Source organism: Sinocyclocheilus grahami, unplaced genomic scaffold, assembly GCF_001515645.1.
Source record: "Sinocyclocheilus grahami isolate Dianchi unplaced genomic scaffold, SAMN03320097.WGS_v1.1 scaffold859.1, whole genome shotgun sequence".
NCBI classification, from domain to species: domain Eukaryota; kingdom Metazoa; phylum Chordata; class Actinopteri; order Cypriniformes; family Cyprinidae; genus Sinocyclocheilus; species Sinocyclocheilus grahami.
Genome location: NW_015506038.1, coordinates 135,412 through 155,585, shown reverse-complemented (window position 1 = coordinate 155,585; position 20,174 = coordinate 135,412). Strand labels below are relative to the sequence as shown.

The 20,174-nt window shown below is 37.1% G+C and overlaps 1 protein-coding gene across 1 annotated transcript; it reads right to left on the bottom strand.

Moving 5' to 3' along the window:
• Positions 1-1,441: 1,441 nt before the first annotated feature.
• On the bottom strand, positions 1,442-18,412 carry LOC107563167 (RING finger protein 122-like). Its single transcript, XM_016247964.1, has 5 exons — positions 18,074-18,412; positions 4,489-4,645; positions 2,304-2,349; positions 2,158-2,199; positions 1,442-1,536 (listed from the first exon to the last, which is right to left on the bottom strand). Exons 1-5 carry the CDS (start codon positions 18,207-18,209, stop codon positions 1,450-1,452), a joined length of 468 nt encoding a protein of 155 aa, XP_016103450.1. The 5' UTR covers positions 18,210-18,412; the 3' UTR covers positions 1,442-1,449.
• Between the last annotated feature and the right edge of the window lie 1,762 nt (positions 18,413-20,174).

The following is a 20,174-nucleotide window of genomic DNA, read 5'->3' as shown; positions in this document are numbered from 1 at the left end:
TCCAAAAGCGCAACTTTTGTTGATAAGTTTCATTTCTTCGTTTTATATAAGCGAGTTTGTCTTTATTGTTGCGGTGTTTCATTAAAATATAGATATATATATAAATAAATAAAACAATGAACCACAAACTAAGCATTTGTTTTAAAAGAGGTAAAATACCTTATTTATTTGGTTTAGCCTTCAACGCAAGTAGGCTATATCCATCTTATTCATTTTGTTAATAAAAGTTAGATGTTTAATATAGGCCTATGCGAATTTGCCATTGTACTACTTTATGGCTGATGTGTTTTATTAATAGGCTAATAATGAACCACAAACTACAATCGTTTTACACTTAAAGAAAGGGGAAATCCAAAGACTGTTTATTTGTGTTACAATGCGGGTAAAACATATTTTCCTTATTCATACAAAAGTTCAAAGTTGAATATAAGTGAATTTGTCATTGTACTGTTTTATTGTATAGCCTATTTGTATTATTATTATTAATAATAATGAGCCACAAACTAAGCATTCGTTTGAAGTAAGGGAAAATTCCAAAAACCTTTTATTTATTTGTTGCAACGCGAATGTCTTATTCGTTCTGTTAATAAAAGTTGTATGTTTAATATAAGCTACTTTGTCATTGTAGTATTGCTGATGTTTTTTTTCATTAAGAGTAATACTGAATCAACTTTAAGCATTAATTTTGTTCCAAGAATAGGAACGATCTAACGTTAAAGATCAAAACTTGCTGCAGATGCGAGAATGCGAGATTGGTTGCTGCTGAGGTAAATAGACGCTCTCGCTCTTTCTCTGCTGTATCTTTGCAGTGGCTGTAGAAATGGTCGTTGATTCTTGATTAGGGTCCGGCACAGACATGTTACAGGTAATAATAATATTATCAAAAAGTCATGGCAACACACGACTTCCTAAATCAGTTTAAGTTGAAACGACTTTCACAATCAATTTGATTCAACTTAATTCATGTTTTACTGTTGCTTACTGTCATTGTAAGCTTAGGCTACTTTTTTTCTATGGATTTTAAGGAATATACAAATTAATAAAATTAGTTTTATTTATTTTTTTGTAACAAAATTTCCATTTATTTATTTTTAACACCTTACCCCCCCATTTTTTATTGGGCTACACGCCAGGGGGTGCTACAGCACCCTCAGCCCCCCTACTTGCCGCGGTAATGCCGCCAGCATCCTTAGCATGTCTAACCCCACATTATGGGGGCAAAAACATCTTTCTCTATTAATGGCTACATATTTAGGAAATCAAATTTGGCATAAATCACAAACATTTCATTACAAATAGCTTTTCTGGTTTTTGATGCACATAATCTGGAAATATCTAAATAGGGAAACAAAGAATGTTCCAGTGTATGTAAACATGAAGTATCTAACAATAGCAGGATGCTGCTGCTGTCGCTTTACGAACACCAGCTGTTAGACTCCAGCTTATTACTCACCTCCTGTGAAAGGCATGTTGGCATGGCAACACTCCCAGCTCATCTTTCACCTTAAAGTCCTCCAAGCACACGGCACAGGTCTGCTGTGGAGGAACGTCACGGGATGTGGAGACACAAATAACAATGAGGAAAAGTGGAAAAAATAACTCTTGAAAGCTTTTCAGAGATATAACAGCACACTAAAAAACTCATTTGATCATGGGATTCAGTCAGAAGGACATCAGGATGAGATTTACTTGCTTGTGGGCTTTTATATTAAACTACAGCTGGTCTGTAGAGGCTTCTGCAGTGTTTTTATGTAGTTACAGTAAGAAATATATCTGTTATTTATAACATTGTGATGTTATTTCATTTTTTACAGTGTATATATCACTACTGGCCAAAAGTTTGGAATAATTAGGATTTAAAAAAATTTTTTTTTAAGTAATTTCCACTCACCAAAGTTATGTTTATTTGATCAAAAATTCAGCTGTAATATTGTGAAATATTATTACAATTTTTCTATTTTCTGTTTTTGCATCACAGGAATAAATGACATTTTAAAATATGTATTAAAAAATAGAAAACAGTTATTTTAAACTGTAATAATATTTTAATGTGTATTTATTTTTTTATTTTTTTTCTATGACTGCTCCAGGCCTGGGAATCCCTGATATTTCCTGTTTTTTAGGAGTATTGGGGATCTAGACAGGGCAGTTTCTTACCCCATGAAGATTCAGCTTTTTCGGGTCTCCTTTTAAAATCACCTGCAGTTGACACAGTTAGTAAAAAATTGCCTTGATTATAACATTATATTTGGAAAAAACGAAATGATAAAAATGTAAGAGATGACCTCTTTAAAGCATCTTACCTCTCTGTATCCAAAGCGTTCACTTTGGGCTTGATGTCTCAATTTACTATTGATGACAAAAGAAAACATAAAGCATACAGTTACTGAACAATGATGAGAAATGCAAAAGAGTTCATATAATTCACTAAGTTTTCAGCATTGTTATTATAAGTTGAGTCACTTACAAAATTGGCAATATCAAAATTATCCCACTAGCATACAGTGCGATTAGTCTTTTTGCTCCTTGCACTGTAAATAAACATGAATAGGGACAACTGGCTTTCATTATATATGTTCCACTTCCTCCTCCACCTTTTTCTAATTCTGACTTTAATTGAAACACTTTCTGCATTGTTTGGATACAAAGCCAAACAAATTATTTTTACATCCAGAGGTTTTTCACTGGTGTGTGAACAGTTTTGAATACAGTTTTGATGTTTAAAAAAATGCTATTCATGAGCGCATGGTGTAAAATGTTGATTGTGCTGATTGCGTTTATAGTTTTAAAATACAGGTTTGCAGATTTGCAATGTATGAAACACTGGAACACTATTTGTAATTTTTAATTGAAATGGAATTATGTTTTAAGATATTTGGCTAATAGGACTGACTTTAATGTCTGTAATGGACTGATGTAGCGGTGGTCTCTATAAGAGAAATAAGTAGAAAAGAAAAGAAAAGAAATAAGAAAAGAAAAAAACATTGGATAGATGAGGAAAGAAAAGAGGAATAGGTAGAAAAGAAAAGAAAATCTCGGAAAAGGTCGGATAGTTTATGAAAGAAAAGATATTCAATAGAATTGGACAGGATAAAAAAGAAAAAAGGTAGCATAGATAAGGAAAGAAAAGAAAAAAAGAAGAGAGAAATAGGCAGAAAAGAAAAGAAGAAAAGAAAGCAAAGAAAGAAAAGAAAAGAAAAGAGAAATAGGTAGAAAAGAAAGAAAAGAAAAGAAAGAAAAGAGAAATATGTAGAAAAGAAAAGAAAAAAAGAAAAGAAAAATAGGTAGAAAAGAAAAGAAAAGAAAAGAAAAAAGGTCAGATAATTAAAGGAAAGAAAAGAAATCAATAGATTTAATTAAATAGAAAAAAGAAAAGAGAAATAGGTAGAAAAGAAAAGAAAAGAAAAGAAAAGAAAAGAAGGTTGGATAGTTAAGGAAAGAAAATAAATCAATATAATTGGACAGGATAGAAAAGAAAAAAAGAAAAGAAAAATAGGTAGAAAAGAAAAGAAACGAAAAAAAAAGGTCAGATAATTAAAGGAAAAAAAAGAAATCAATAGATTTAATTAAATAGAAAAAAGAAAAGAGAAATAGGTAGAAAAGAAAAGAAAAGAAAAGAAAAGAAAAGAAAAGAAAAGAAAAGAAAAGAAGGTCGGATAGTTAAGGAAAGAAAATAAATCAATATAATTGGACAGGATAGAAAAGCAAAAAGGTAGCATAGATAAGGAAAGAAAAGAAAAAAAGAAGAGAGAAATAGGCAGAAAAGAAAAGAAAGAAAGAAAAGAAAAGAAGAGAAATAGATAGAAAATAAAATAAAAGAGAAATATGTAGAAAAGAAAAGAAAAATAGCTAGAAAAGAAAGAAAGAAAGAAAGAAAGAAAGACAAAAAGAGAAAAGAAAAGAAAAGAAAAGAAAAGAAAAGAAAAGAAAAGAAGGTCGGATAGTTAAGGAAAGAAAATAAATCAATATAATTGGACAGGATAGAAAAGCAAAAAGGTAGCATAGATAAGGAAAGAAAAGAAAAAAAGAAGAGAGAAATAGGCAGAAAAGAAAAGAAAGAAAGAAAAGAAAAGAAAAGAAGAGAAATAGATAGAAAAGAAAAGAAAAGAAAAATAGGTAGAAAAGAAAGAAAGCAAGAAAGAAAGAAAGAAAGAAAGAAAGAAAGAAAGAAAGAAAGAAAGAAAGAAAGAAAGGTTGGATAGATGAGGAAAGAAAACAAGAAAAGTGAAAAAGAAAAGAAAAGGGCAGGATATTTGAGGCGGATTGTTTTGACCTGTAATACAATCGTTCCATTAATAACAGCTCATCTAATGTGTTGCTGACATGAAGCGTCCTGTTGACGACTGCATGTGTATCATCAACAATGCCATTTCCTATTGACTTTCACTGCCGGCCCCTCACAATATTGTCCTACAGCTAATCAGTAAGATGTGTTCAAGTCAATACCTGTGTGTGTGTGTTCATGTGTGTGCGTGAGATCAGACTCACCTTATAAAATAGCAGCAGAATATGAGGCTGAGTACGAAGACGAAGATGCCTGTGCCGAAGATCACCATATAGATATTGAGCGGAAGGTCCTGGAAGGTGACAGATGACATAGTGCAGGTCTTATTGGAGTAGATCAGTCCCAAACCGCAGAAGCACCCTATACAAGCAGTGAAATCTCATCAGTAACACATACAACATGAAAAAACCCATCATTCAAACAGAACTAATCAGTTACATGTCTGTATTAGAGCACAAATATAGCTCTCCTCTCATCTGACTACAGGTTCGATTACTAATCTAACAGTGTTTCAGACTTGAGTCCACCATTCACTGGCCAAAAACAGGAAACATTAAGGGCTAGTCTAGATTCTCTGTAAGAGGAAACGCAGGTGTGTGAACTGACTGCTAACAGTCATTACATCATTAGAATTTGGTTCCAGCATTGTGAAAGATTCACCCTGCAGAATCCAGTGGTCCTTTGGACCATCCCTTGTGAAAAAGAAGTGTTTAACTATACTGAATGTATATCTTAAAAATATATATATCTTAAAAACTGTACTTTCAATTCATATAACTGAAATAAAATTCCCCTTAAGTGTGCTTAAAGAGAGTTCACTTCCAAGACTATTTCTTAACACAAACACAACAAATCCTTTTTGGTTTCAAAAATGCCTTAAAGGGATAGTTGACCCAAAAATGAAAATTACCCCATGATTTACTCGCCCTCAAGCCATGCTAGGTGTATATGACTTTTTGCTTTCAGATGAATACAATCAGAGTTATATTAAAAATATCTTGGCTCTTCCCAGCTTTATAATGGCAGTGAATGGGTGTCGAGATTTTGAAGTCCAATAAAGTGCGTCCATCCATCATAAAAAGTGCTCCACATGGCTCCGGGGGATTAATAAAGGCACTCTGAAGTGAATCAATGTGTTTGTGTAAGAATAATATCCATATTTAAAACTTTATAAACCGTAATCTCTAGTTTCCACTAACTGTTGTACGCGTGTTCACGAGAGAGTGGGGTCCAGCGGAAGATGTAGGACGTAGGCATAGCGTAAGCTCTGGTGAGAATATGCTAGTGTCACGAGTAGTTTTATTTACAGCAAAGGAAAACCAGTCTACTCTTGGCTTGTATCGAAATCTTCCGGCATTTTTCTTTACAAATCCTTGTTTTAAACTTCTAATTCATGTGTTTTGTTTTGCTCTCTCCTCTGCATTTACACGTTCGTCACTTCTCACCGGATCTTATGCTATCACGGATCATCTCATTGCCCAGCCAGCACTATAAAAGCACACACTCCTCACTGCCTCATTGTCTGGTCTCCCTTGTGGATTAAGGACTCAAAATGTATGCTCTACTTACCCGCGATCTCCTACTTACCTCCTTCCAATATCTCATTCGTCTCACTCGTGTTCTCCACCATCTCCCTCAATCTCCTCACTCCAAACCTGCTATACTCACCTGTCCCCAGCTCCTGGCAATCACCATCAACTCATCAATTCTGTGTGTGCTCTCCACCTCTGGTAAAACTAGGAAAACACTCATCAGTATCTTCATTAATTCACTCAAGACTGTCTATGTACTTGAACTTACCTGCCATTATCTATTGCTACAAAACTGTTAATAAACACACCTGTTGGGTTAACATTTTATCTTGTCTCTGAGTCTGGCATTCCATAACAGAAGACCAGACCAATACAGCATAAACCTGGCAGGTGTGGATCCCCTCCAGGAGCTGGTGGATTCCCTCCACAAGGTCCTCAGCACACCTGTTCGTACTCCCACTGCACCACCAGCACCTGTTTCCGCACCAGCGGTTTCTTCGGCACACATCTACACTGCCATTCCCATGGTCAATCCAGCAGCCTACTCTGGCTTGGCGGATGAATGCAACGGGTTCCTCCTACAGTGTTCGCTCACCCTAGAGATGCAGCCACATCATTTCCCGACTGAAAGAGCTCAAATCTCCTTCATTCTGTCTCTACTCTCAGGTTGAGTGCTCCAGTGGGCTGAATCTCCGCAAGACGGACCAGCAACCCATTCACTCAATGCCTTCATTGCTCATTTCTCAGAGGTTTTTGGAAGACCGGTCGGAGATTTAGTGAGCAATTATACCATCTTTGTCAAGGCAAGAGCTCTATTCAAGATTATGATCTCCAATTCAGAACCATAGTAGCTTCTAGCAGATGGAATGAACGCTCTCTGTTAACCACCTACTGCCAAGGATTGGAGCCCTATCTACGGCTGCATCTCTCGGCTTACGATGACACCATTGGGCTTGAGTGCTTTATTCAACTGCCCATCAGAGTCGCCAACTGAGTAAAGGGCTGTGTGGAGGATAATTGGTACCAAAAACCGGCTTTCCTTTTCCGCCAGCCAGAGGATCCCAGTTCTCCAGAACCTAACCCCAACCCAGGCAGATCAACCATGCACACCTGTCCTTGGCCGAGCATCAATGTTGGCTGACCTAGGGGTTATGTTTATATTGTGACCAGAGTGGACATATTTTACAAACATGTCATATATGCCCTCCTAGACCCATGGCGAGTATTGTTGCCTATTATCCTGGTAATGTACATCCACTCATCACTATTGTTCAGCTCACTACTCTCCACCACTCTTACAGTTCGTGCCCTTCTTGACTCTGGATCGGCCGGCAACTTCATCTCTGAAGACCTATGCAACCAACTCCAGCTCGAGAAAAAAGTAAACCACATTCAATAAAAGATTCAATCCATCACTGGTGGTCCCCTCAATTTGGGAAAAGTTCGATGCTGCATTGGTCCACTCCAGCTTCAGGTCGGTCAGCTACATACCAAGGACATCTGCCTGTTGGTTCTGGAAAACTCTATTGCTGGGATTGTTCTAGGGCACACCTGGCTCATTTCACACGACCCTACCATCTCGTGGTCCACTGGCGAAGTCCTGAAGTGGGGCAAGGATTGTTTCTCCAGGTGTTTCCCTCAACTGCCTCGACCAGTCTCCCTGACTCCAGTTCTGCCTCTGAACTCCACCTCCATTGAAAGCCCTGTCGAGAAGCGATCCGTGGATATTCCATCATGTTATGCCCACTTGAGTGATGTTTTCAGCCCGAAACGAGCCTCTCAACTACCACCCCATAGACCATGGGACTCTGCTATCGAAATCCTGCCCGGTGAACCAGTGCCTAGAGGCAACATCCATCCATCCACTTCCCCTGCTGCTTCCAGGTTTATCTTTTATGCTAAGAAGGACGGAGGCTTGCGGCCTTGTACCAGGCACTCAACAAGATAACAGATAAATTCCGTTACCCTCTTCCTCTCATCCCTGCAGCCCTGGAACAACTTTACAGAGCTTGGATCTTCACCAAGTTGGACCTCAGGAGTGCTTACAACCTCATCCGGATACGTGAGGGGGATGAGTGGAAGACCACCTTTGTGACCCCTACTGGCCACTATGAGTACTTGGTCATGCCCTATGGACTAGTCAATGCCCCCTCCGTATTCTAGGGATACATGAATGAAGTGTTCTGGGAGTACCTCCATCGGTTCGTCCTGGTGTATATTGATGACATCTTAGTGTACTCCCAGAACGAGGCCGGATATCGCCAGCATGTTACAGAGGTCCTCAAGAAGCTCTGCAAACACCAACTGTATCTCAAAGCTGAGAAATGTACCTTCCATCTGTCCTCCATCCAGTTCCTCGGATATGACATCAGTTCCAAAGGTATCAAAATGGACGAGAGGAAGGTGGATGCTGTCAAGTCCTGGCCCACGTAGGCCCAAGTCTGTCCTGGACCCCAGAAGCTACTGAGGCAATGAAGACGCTCCAACAAGCCTTCACCTCAGCACCTCTCCTGATCCACCCCAATCCTGAGAAGCCCTTCATCATGGAAGTGAATGCTTCTACCTTAGAAGTCGGTGCCATTTTGTCACAGCAGCAAGGGACTCCTCCTAGACTCCATCCATGTGCCTTCTTCTCCAAAAAGCTATACCTGGCAGAACAAAATTATGACATTGGGAACCGGGAGCTTCTGGCCATCAAGCTATCCCTGGAGGAATGAAGAAACTGGCTGGAGGGGGCCCGCCACCCATTTGTAGTGCTCACTGATCATCGAAATCTCAAATATCTATGTGATGCTAAATGGCTAAATCACAGGCAGGCCAGGTGGGCCTTCTTCTTCACACGCTTCAACTTTACCATCTCCTATCATCCAGGAACCAGCCAGTGCAGCCGCTAGTGTCTCTGATCCTGCTCCACCGGTGTGCACCCCTAACAGCACATATGTACCCAGAACCAAACGAAACCGAAGATTGAAACGAAGATCCAGGAGATCGACTGGATTACATCCGTACCTTCTGCCATAGCCACCATAACTGGTGGTCTCCCTTGTGGATTAAGGACACAAAACATATGCTCTACTTACCCGCGATCTCCTACTTACCTCCTTCAAAGATCTCCTTTGTCTCCCTCGTGTTATCCACCGTCTCCCTCAATTTCTTCACTCCAAACCTGCTATACTCACCTGTCCCCCACCTCTGGCAATCTACATCAGCTCATCAATCCTGTGTGTGCTCTCCACCTCTGGTAAAACAAAGAAAACACTCAATAGTATCTTCATTAATTCACCCAAGACTGTCTATTTACTTGAACTCATACTTGAACTGCCATTATCCATTGCTACAAAACTGTTAATAAACACACCTGTTGGTTTAACTTTCCATCTTGTCTCTGAGTCTGGTATTCCATAACAGCGTGATGGTGAGTAATCATAGGGTAATTTTCATTTTTGGGTGAACTATCCCTTTAATACTTTGTGGCATAGATTCAACAAGGTGCTGGACTGGGTTGCCACGTTTGCACGTTTGCACGTTTCCCGTGGAATTAGTCTACTTTTACACTGTTGCCGTGGGTTGGTTTTTAGTCCGCGGGTTAAAGCGTTCTGGCGGGAAGGCTATTTCAAATTATGGCAGAAGGTCTGGGAATCTTGGCCGCTTTGAATGGCCAAGGACTGCCCAGGAGTCCATATAACTGATAGGTAAAGCAAACAAACACATTTTGTTTTGTGCTGCATCATATTTAGGGGCGTGGAAATGTCCCCACAATGTCAGACCGTTGTGCAAAACTCTTAAGAGTCTATGCCATGAATTTAGCATATTTCACATACTTTGTAAATCCAGCGTTTAGTTGATCCTGATAAGTGCTCATTGTCACAGTAGTAAACACGACAGCTTTCTTCTTCCACGAGGGGGTTTGGCATCATGGCATCTTTGTTTCAAGGCAGAACATTAAAGAATGCGACACACACGTCTCCCAGAAATCCAGTAGAATTCAACCAATCCGATGACGACTTTGATATGCATCAGGCGTTCAGCCAACGGTACGTCTCAGGCTGAGGCTAGAAAAACCATGAAAAATGTGATCAGCTAGTTTTGTTTCACAGACCTGGCAACCTGGAAGCATTCCTCAGATTTTTTGGTCCATATTGACATGACAGCATCATGCAGTGGCTGCAGATTTGTGGGCTGCACAGCCATGATGCGAATCTCCTGTTCCACCACGTCCCAAAGCTGCTCTATTGGATTGAGATCTCGTAACTGTGGAGGCCATTTGAGTATAATGAACTCACTGTCATGTTCAAGAAAGCAGTTGAGATGATTTGAGCTTTGTGATATGGTGGCATTATCCTGCTAGAAGTAGCCAGATGGGCACGCTGTGGCCATAAAGGGATGGACAGGGTCAGCAACAATACTCAGGTAGGCTGTGGTGCTTAAATGATGCTCGGTTGGTACTAAGGGGCCAAAAGTGTGCCAAGAAATTATCCCATATCATTACACCACCAGCAGCAGCCTGAACCACTGATGCAAGGCAGGACGGGTCCATGCTTTCATATGCTGATACCATCCGAATGTCGCAGGCAACCTTTTTCCAATCTTCTGTTATATTTTGGTGAACTTGTGTAAATTGTAGCCTCGGTTTCTTGTTTTTAGTTGACAGGAGTGTCACCCAGTGTGTCTTCTTCTGCTGTAGCCCATCTGCTTTAAGTTTTGACATGCTGTGCATTCAGAGATGCTTTTCTGCAAACCTAGTTTGTAGCGAGTGGTTGTTTGAGTTACAGTTGCCCTTCTACCAGCTCGAACCAGTCTGGCCATTCTCCTCTGACCTCTGGCATCGACATTTTCAGCCACAGAACTGCCGCTCGCTGGATATTTTCTCTTTTTCGGTCCATTCTTTGTAAATCCTGGAGATGGTTGTGCGAGAAAATCTCAGCAGATCAGCATTCTGAAATACTCAGACCAGCCCATCTGACACCAACAAACATGCCACGTTTGAAGTCACTTAAATCACCTTTCATCTCTATTCTGATGCTCGGTTTGAACTTCAGCATATTGTCTTGACCATATCTATATGCCTAAATGCATTGAGTTGCTGCCATGTGCTTGGCTGAATAGATATTTGCGTTAATGAGTAAAGTGGCCGGTGAGTGTAAATCCTACAAAACCGCTTTTATTATGTATGTTTTATTAACTGTATAAATATGAACATTTATGTTTTTATAGCTTATATTACATATGAAAGCTATAAATGGTCACATTAAATATTTGTTGTTCTGGGTTTTTTTTTCATTTACCTCACACTAACGGGTTTAGCGACTAGCTCTGCATTGCACTAGTTGATTAGCCTGCTAGCGGTCCATCATGATACCTAACAAAGCCTGTTTTCTTAGCATAGCGATAGCCAATTAGCCTTGTAGCTTAGTATACCATTAGTAGCTATAGCCAATGAGTCTGTTAGCTTTGCTACCACTGCTACTCAAGAATAATTAAAAATGCTATTTGATTATTTAAAAGATATTGTGTTAACATGATACGTTTTTGAACAGGCATTACAAATGGGGTCAAACATACAAAAAATATAATATATAAGATTCTACAAAAATATGAAGTAGAACAATTGTTTTCAACATTGATGATAATAAATCTTTCTTGAACAACAAATCAGCATATTAGAATTATTTCTGAAGGATCATGTGACATTGAAGACTGGAGTAATGCTGCATGGACAGGGTCAGCAACAATACTCAGGTAGGCTGTGGTGCTTAAATGATGCTCGGTTGGTACTAAGGGGCCAAAAGTGTGCCAAGAAATTATCCCATATCATTACACCACCAGCAGCAGCCTGAACCACTGATGCAAGGCAGGACGGGTCCATGCTTTCATATGCTGATACCATCCGAATGTCGCAGGCAACCTTTTTCCAATCTTCTGTTATATTTTGGTGAACTTGTGTAAATTGTAGCCTCGGTTTCTTGTTTTTAGTTGACAGGAGTGTCACCCAGTGTGTCTTCTTCTGCTGTAGCCCATCTGCTTTAAGTTTTGACATGCTGTGCATTCAGAGATGCTTTTCTGCAAACCTAGTTTGTAGCGAGTGGTTGTTTGAGTTACAGTTGCCCTTCTACCAGCTCGAACCAGTCTGGCCATTCTCCTCTGACCTCTGGCATCGACATTTTCAGCCACAGAACTGCCGCTCGCTGGATATTTTCTCTTTTTCGGTCCATTCTTTGTAAATCCTGGAGATGGTTGTGCGAGAAAATCTCAGCAGATCAGCATTCTGAAATACTCAGACCAGCCCATCTGACACCAACAAACATGCCACGTTTGAAGTCACTTAAATCACCTTTCATCTCTATTCTGATGCTCGGTTTGAACTTCAGCATATTGTCTTGACCATATCTATATGCCTAAATGCATTGAGTTGCTGCCATGTGCTTGGCTGAATAGATATTTGCGTTAATGAGTAAAGTGGCCGGTGAGTGTAAATCCTACAAAACCGCTTTTATTATGTATGTTTTATTAACTGTATAAATATGAACATTTATGTTTTTATAGCTTATATTACATATGAAAGCTATAAATGGTCACATTAAATATTTGTTGTTCTGGGGTTTTTTTTCATTTACCTCACACTAACGGGTTTAGCGACTAGCTCTGCATTGCACTAGTTGATTAGCCTGCTAGCGGTCCATCATGATACCTAACAAAGCCTGTTTTCTTAGCATAGCGATAGCCAATTAGCCTTGTAGCTTAGTATAACATTAGTAGCTATAGCCAATGAGTCTGTTAGCTTTGCTACCACTGCTACTCAAGAATAATTAAAAATGCTATTTGATTATTTAAAAGATATTGTGTTAACATGATACGTTTTTGAACAGGCATTACAAATGGGGTCAAACATACAAAAAATATAATATATAAGATTCTACAAAAATATGAAGTAGAACAATTGTTTTCAACATTGATGATAATAAATCTTTCTTGAACAACAAATCAGCATATTAGAATTATTTCTGAAGGATCATGTGACATTGAAGACTGGAGTAATGCTGCTGAAAATTCAGCTTTACCATCACAGGAATAAATTACATTTTAATAGATATTCAAATACAAAACAGTTATTTGTAATAATATATTACACTCTAAAAAATGCTGGGTTAAATATAACCCAGCGCTGGGTTAAAAAGGGACAGACCCAACAGTTGGGTTGTTTTGAACCCAACCGCTGGGTCAAAATAACCCAATTGCTGGGTTTGTCCCTTTTTAACCCAGCGCTGGGTTATATTTAACCCAGCCATTTTTAGAGTGTACTGTTTTACTGTATTATTGATCAGTATATGATATGATGTACAAATGATATTGTACAATGGTAGTGTACGATATCAAAGTGTTAGGACATTTAAATCAAAGGTGTTTCCCTTATTTCATAAATGTTGGGCTTTGATGATAAAACAAAAAGTTGTACTTTTTTGTAAATATTTAAAAATAGTAAAATTTACTTTTGCAAGTTTTTGCACATATTTTTAAAGTAAATATAAGTATAGAATTAAGTCAAATCTACAAAGTTATGTAAAATTAACAAAGCAAGTAAGAGTTTGTTGAGTAATTTCTACTTAAACAATACTCAAGTACATTTTACTCAATCATTGTTTGTAAACTTTACTCTAAGAAGCCATGCTATTAATGCATATGGTTCACTTAGAAACATCCGAGTAAACAAGGCAATAGACAGCTTGTTACACTTTCTAAGATAATATGTCTACACAATATATAGTTAATACCCAGATGAACACAGAGACCTCAATACTTGGTACACAATATGATAGTAACAATCAGTGGATAGTGTTTGAGTGTGAAAGGGTCATTTTGAATATAAATGACCCACAGATGTCACAAAACAATAACAAAAGCAACCATAAAACATATACAAGTTACAACTCAAAAAAAGTAAAGAAGCCATGCTATTAATGCATATGGTTCACTTAGAAACATCCGAGTAAACAAGGCAATAGACAGCTTGTTACACTTTCTAAGATAATATGTCTACACAATATATACGTAGTTAATACCCAGATGAACACAGAGACCTCAATACTTGGTACACAATATGATAGTAACAATCAGTGGATAGTGTTTGAGTGTGAAAGGGTCATTTTGAATATAAATGACCCACAGATGTCACAAAACAATAACAAAAGCAACCATAAAACATATACAAGTTACAACTCAAAAAAAGTAAAAAAAAAAATTCAACCTTATTACTGTAATTATTCATGCCCCAGTGCATCATGGGAACACAAGTATCATAATTTTGATATTTACTCAACAACAAAAAAGTGATTTAAAAACAAAAAGCAAGGAAAACAGATATTGGACCTGATGAATGATTCAAAACTCTCCAACTTCTCAATGACCCTTTGGGTCGCTGCTGCAATTATAATGCTGATTGAGTCTAATTTGACCTCAGTAACTCTTGAATGATCTCTGATTTTGAGCAGAAAATCCCACCAAGCATTGCCACACCATTACACAACATACATAGGCTGGTTTTGCAGTCCAAGCAAACAGCAGGACATTGCATTCTTTAGTAACACCTCCCTGATCTGTGATTGGACGAGTGTCTGATATACTGTAACTTCCCCACTTGCTGTGTTCACATTGTTCAGGAGCAGAAGTGCCCAAACCGCTCTGCTAATAATGAATAGGTGTCTGTGGCTTATATATCGTAGACCTTCATTATTACTCACAGGCATTTGTTAGCTGCTTGTACAAAACAATCAAGAAATAGAGGAAGCTCACGGACATTTTATCAGATTATAAAGAAAATATTTTAAACACAATGTTTTAAAAGCTAGTCTGATGTTTGTTAATATCATAAACCATTTTGTGCCCAATGTGTTTCTCCATGACCTACTACTGTACTTACAGTATACTGCACACGTGTATATAATTCACAGCACAAACCATGTTATTTGATAGATTTACCTGTTTAGTTAGTAATACAAAAGAGTAAAATGAAGCATTTATTGCATGTTTTTACTGTCTGTATAGTTGTTTTGTCTAAAAAGCTGTATGTAAATGCAGAATTAGCCTTTGTCCTTCCACATTTAACCTTGTTCTGCTGGAACGTTTTTTTTTTTTGGACCAAGATTTTGTAATGTTTGTGAAAGAAGTCTCTTATGCTCACCAAGGCTGCATTTATTTGATCAAAAATACAGTGAAAACAGTAATATTGTGAAATATTGTTACAATTTAAAATAAAAATGTTCTATTTTAATATATATTATAAAATGCAATTTATTCCTGTGATGCAAAGCTGAATTTTCAGCATCATTACTGCAGTCTTCAGTGTCACATGATCCTCCAGAAATCATTAATAAATAATTGTAATATGCTTATTTGCTGCTCAAGAAACATTTCTTATTATTATCAATGTTGAAAACAGTTATGCTGCTTTATATGTTTGTTAAAACGTACATAATATGTTTGTACATTTCTACAATTCAAACACAAATGTATGTGTGCAAGAACTTCATTTGGATGGAAAAACACATTTGGATTGCAGAAACACATTTAGATGGCACTTGTTCTTCTTGTACGAGGCTGAAAAAAAAGCAACCGATAAACACAGGCTCTTTAATTTCAGCTGTCTCTGGCAGCTCTTCACAAGTTACCTGAACCAGTGGAAATCAATAACCTTGTCATTTAACATCATTTCTGCTGAAAGTGAGATGCATCTGTCACAAGTAGAGTTTGAGCTTCCTAGGAGGAAATCGATAGCAAAGCACTGCCGTAGTCTCAGTCTCTCCACTTCATTCTCACACTCCCTGCTGTCAAAACAACTGATAATGGCCTAGCTCAAGAACCTCAATAAAGCCTTTTGAATATATGATTGACAACTGATTTAAAATAGGCTTCTCCTCATTCCAATTCTTTTGTTTAAAATATTAAGTTCTCTTAAGATGCCATTTATTTCACTAATATTATATTATCTGCAAGTACATTTAAAAAAAAATAACTTGATTAATTTGAAGTGCACATTCAATAAGCGCACAAGAGTTTGTACTGTTCGTGATACAACATGAATAAAAAAATCAAACAGGAGGTGAGATGAGGGGGTGTGTGGAAGAGAGCATAAGAAGGCATATAAATGTAGGTCACTAGAGTTGCTTGCCATTTAACAGACACATTTGCTTCAGTAACAGAAAGCCATCTGCGGAGGCCGTCCCGCAGCGTGAGGGAGTCTCTCAGCGGCACAACACTGATGAAGCAGGGTTGAGTCACCCCTTCTTGGGATTTAAACTGTGCTTTTTGTGTTGGCAAAACAGATCCTTGAACAAACCACACATTTGCCAGCAGAGCTCTTTGCAAACCTGCTGACCTATTTTGCGAGTATGATGCCGGTGTGCAGTGTGAAAAAGATGAGCGCTTCTTTTTCTCTGTCTGATATCAAAAATATGCAGCAACATAGACAAATTTTCCCATGAAGCTGAATCATAAATAGCTTAATATTATTTATAATTGTTATCATGTATCAAGTCAGAAATGTAAATTCTGTCATTATTTGCCCTCTTTCTTTCTTCTGTGGAACACAAAAGGATACATGTTGAAGACTGTACTGGCCACGTTTCACTGTGTATTAATAAAATGGCTGCTTTTTTACATAAAGAATGTGAAAAATGTGCATTTCAGTTCTTTCAAAGCCTTTTCACTGAGATTTACATGAAATATTAACAACCCCACGAGATTATAGAGGGCTCTCATCTGTGAGGCGCTTTCATGACAAATATGGACTGAAAGAATTCGGGTGTAATCGAAATTTTTGAACAGCCCTCAGTGACTCTCAATAATCTAGATAGAAGAATGATATGCAGATCTGTATCAAACCCAGAAGGCATGAACAGATGAATGCTACAGCTTTCCTGTATTGGGAAATATTTAATAGTCTATTAAAAATGTTTCTTTTTGTCCCTTTAAGCGTCCAAATCTTTTACAGTGAGTGTGAGGTGACAATAAGCTGTCAATCATATAATCTATGCTCCTTTAACTGGTGCATGTGTATATAACAGTTGGGGAGTGACTATAATGATCTTTGTATTAGTATATGAAAATAGATATTGTGTATATGGGTCAATAATATGACACTTTTGTCTGTATCTTTGAAGTTATTCAAAAATACATAAACGATACAGTTATAAAAATGCTTAAATACATCTGTTCAATGATAAAGATGTTTTCGGTTAATAAATGAAAGAAAAATGCAATGTTTTCTTTTAAATTATTAGCAATGTTATTATTTTATTCTATTGTTTATTGGCATCATTCATATATTTATAACAATAAATAAGTCATATATGAATTATAATTTATTAATATTACTTTTGTCCACCAAAGTCAGTGTGGTGTTACTAACACGAAGGAGGCCATCTTTATAACCGGACAATAAAACCATAAAACAGAGAGAATCCCGTTTAGACCAATCACTGCACGTCAAGGTCATGAAGTTTGCTAAAAATATTAAAAAAATTGTTCCTTTTAATGAAAAAAAAAAATATATATATAAATATAAAGTCAAATGATCATTCATATATTTATAACAATAAATAAGTCATATATGAATTATAATTTATTAATATTACTTTTGTCCACCAAAGTCAGTGTGGTGTTACTAACACGAAGGAGGCCATCTTTATAACCGGACAATAAAACCATAAAACAGAGAGAATCCCGTTTAGACCAATCACTGCACGTCAAGGTCATGAAGTTTGCTAAAAATATTAAAAAAATTGTACCTTTTAATGAAAAAAAAAAATATATATATATATATAAAGTCAAATGAAGTAACCCCAAGAAAACTTAAAATACATTATTATTATTATTATTACATATTCATGACTCAAAAATGTATGATAGTAGTAAAAACAATTCACAAATTAAAACTTGATTTTCAAGTAGGCCTAAGTAGTATTCGAAGGTTGCACCACTTGACATTTTTAGCCATTCAATCAAACCTTTTTGAAGAGAATGTGGAATAATTGTTTTTCAAAATGTATGAAACCAATATGGATACACATATTACATTTCTAAGACCTGGCATGTGCGTTTTAAACTATAGATTTTTAAAATATTTCTCCTTTTCTTAATTTCAGAGCCTTACATATAGCAACATCTCTTTGTTATGAACACCCTCAAGCTTTATCTTTTATTGTTTTAATATAGCAGCCTATAAAACCCTACAATATCACAGGAAGGATATGGGTAATCTTACCGTTGCACCACTGGAAAGGGTGCATCAATCCACCGCGAGGCTCCTTTCTATGAAGGGGTGTGTGTTTATAAACAGAGAGACGATGCCATCTGTCTGTCTGTCGCTCAGTCAGGCCATGCAGCACATCTGGCTTCATCTAAACGCAGTCCTCACTCGTCTTCATAGCGATCTCAGTCGTTTCATCCAGTCGTTCACATTCACGACACACTCATATTCACGTGCGATGAAGAGAAAACCTCCTCCGTTTTACATCTGGCTGATGTTGGCATCCATTGAGAGCTAAACACGAGCGATTTAAAGTCCCTCCCAGCCGGAGTGATGGGCACAACACTGAGCCAGTCTTCTTCAGCACGCTTCTCCACTGTCAGCTGTGACTCACGTACGAAGACATAAACACGACGGTCCTCTGGCTGTCATTTTGTACATTCACATGACACATTAAATGCAATGCATAAGCAACTGGTCTGTATCTTTGAAGTTATTCAAAAATACATAAACGATACAGTTATAAAAATGCTTAAATACATCTGTTCAATGATAAAGATGTTTTCGGTTAATAAATGAAAGAAAAATGCAATGTTTTCTTTTAAATTATTAGCAATGTTATTATTTTATTCTATTGTTTATTGGCATCATTCATATATTTATAACAATAAATAAGTCATATATGAATTATAATTTATTAATATTACTTTTGTCCACCAAAGTCAGTGTGGTGTTACTAACACGAAGGAGGCCATCTTTATAACCGGACAATAAAACCATAAAACAGAGAGAATCCCGTTTAGACCAATCACTGCACGTCAAGGTCATGAAGTTTGCTAAAAATATTTAAAAAATTGTACCTTTTAATGAAAAAAAATATATATATATATATAAAGTCAAATGAAGTAACCCCAAGAAAACTTAAAATACATTATTATTATTATTATTACATATTCATGACTCAAAAATGTATGATAGTAGTAAAAACAATTCACAAATTAAAACTTGATTTTCAAGTAGGCCTAAGTAGTATTCGAAGGTTGCACCACTTGACATTTTTAGCCATTCAATCAAACCTTTTTGAAGAGAATGTGGAATAATTGTTTTTCAAAATGTATGAAACCAATATGGATACACATATTACATTTCTAAGACCTGGCATGTGCGTTTTAAACTATAGATTTTTAAAATATTTCTCCTTTTCTTAATTTCAGAGCCTTACATATAGCAACATCTCTTTGTTATGAACACCCTCAAGCTTTATCTTTTATTGTTTTAATATAGCAGCCTATAAAACCCTACAATATCACAGGAAGGATATGGGTAATCTTACCGTTGCACCACTGGAAAGGGTGCATCAATCCACCGCGAGGCTCCTTTCTAAGAAGGGGTGTGTGTTTATAAACAGAGAGACGATGCCCTCTGTCTGTCTGTCGCTCTGTCAGGCCATGCAGCACATCTGGCTTCATCTAAACGCAGTCCTCACTCGTCTTCATAGCGATCTCAGTCGTTTCATCCAGTCGTTCACATTCACGACACACTCATATTCACCTGCGATGAAGAGAAAACCTCCTCCGTTTTACATCTGGCTGATGTTGGCATCCATTGAGAGCTAAACACGAGCGATTTAAAGTCCCTCCCAGCCGGAGTGATGGGCACAACACTGAGCCAGTCTTCTTCAGCACGCTTCTCCACTGTCAGCTGTGACTCACGTACGAAGACATAAACACGACGGTCCTCCACACACACACACACACACACACACACACACATATATATATATATATAATTAGTTATTAGTATCACTCTTTACTATAATATATATATTTAGTCTTTACTATCACTTTTTATCAATTTAACACATCCTTGATGAATAAAAGTATTAATTTATTCAGAAAATGAAAGAAAGAAAATTACTGAACACAAGTGTATATTATTCTTAGTGTGAAGAACATTTTAATAATCCACATTTAATAATCAACTTTTTAGAGAATCTAAAGATTCCATGGATTTTAAAAGGTCTTCATGGAACCACTGATCCCAATTAAAAAAAGAGTGTATCATCACCAAAAAAATACAAAATTGGATCAAGATCTTGATCTTGACTACATACAGT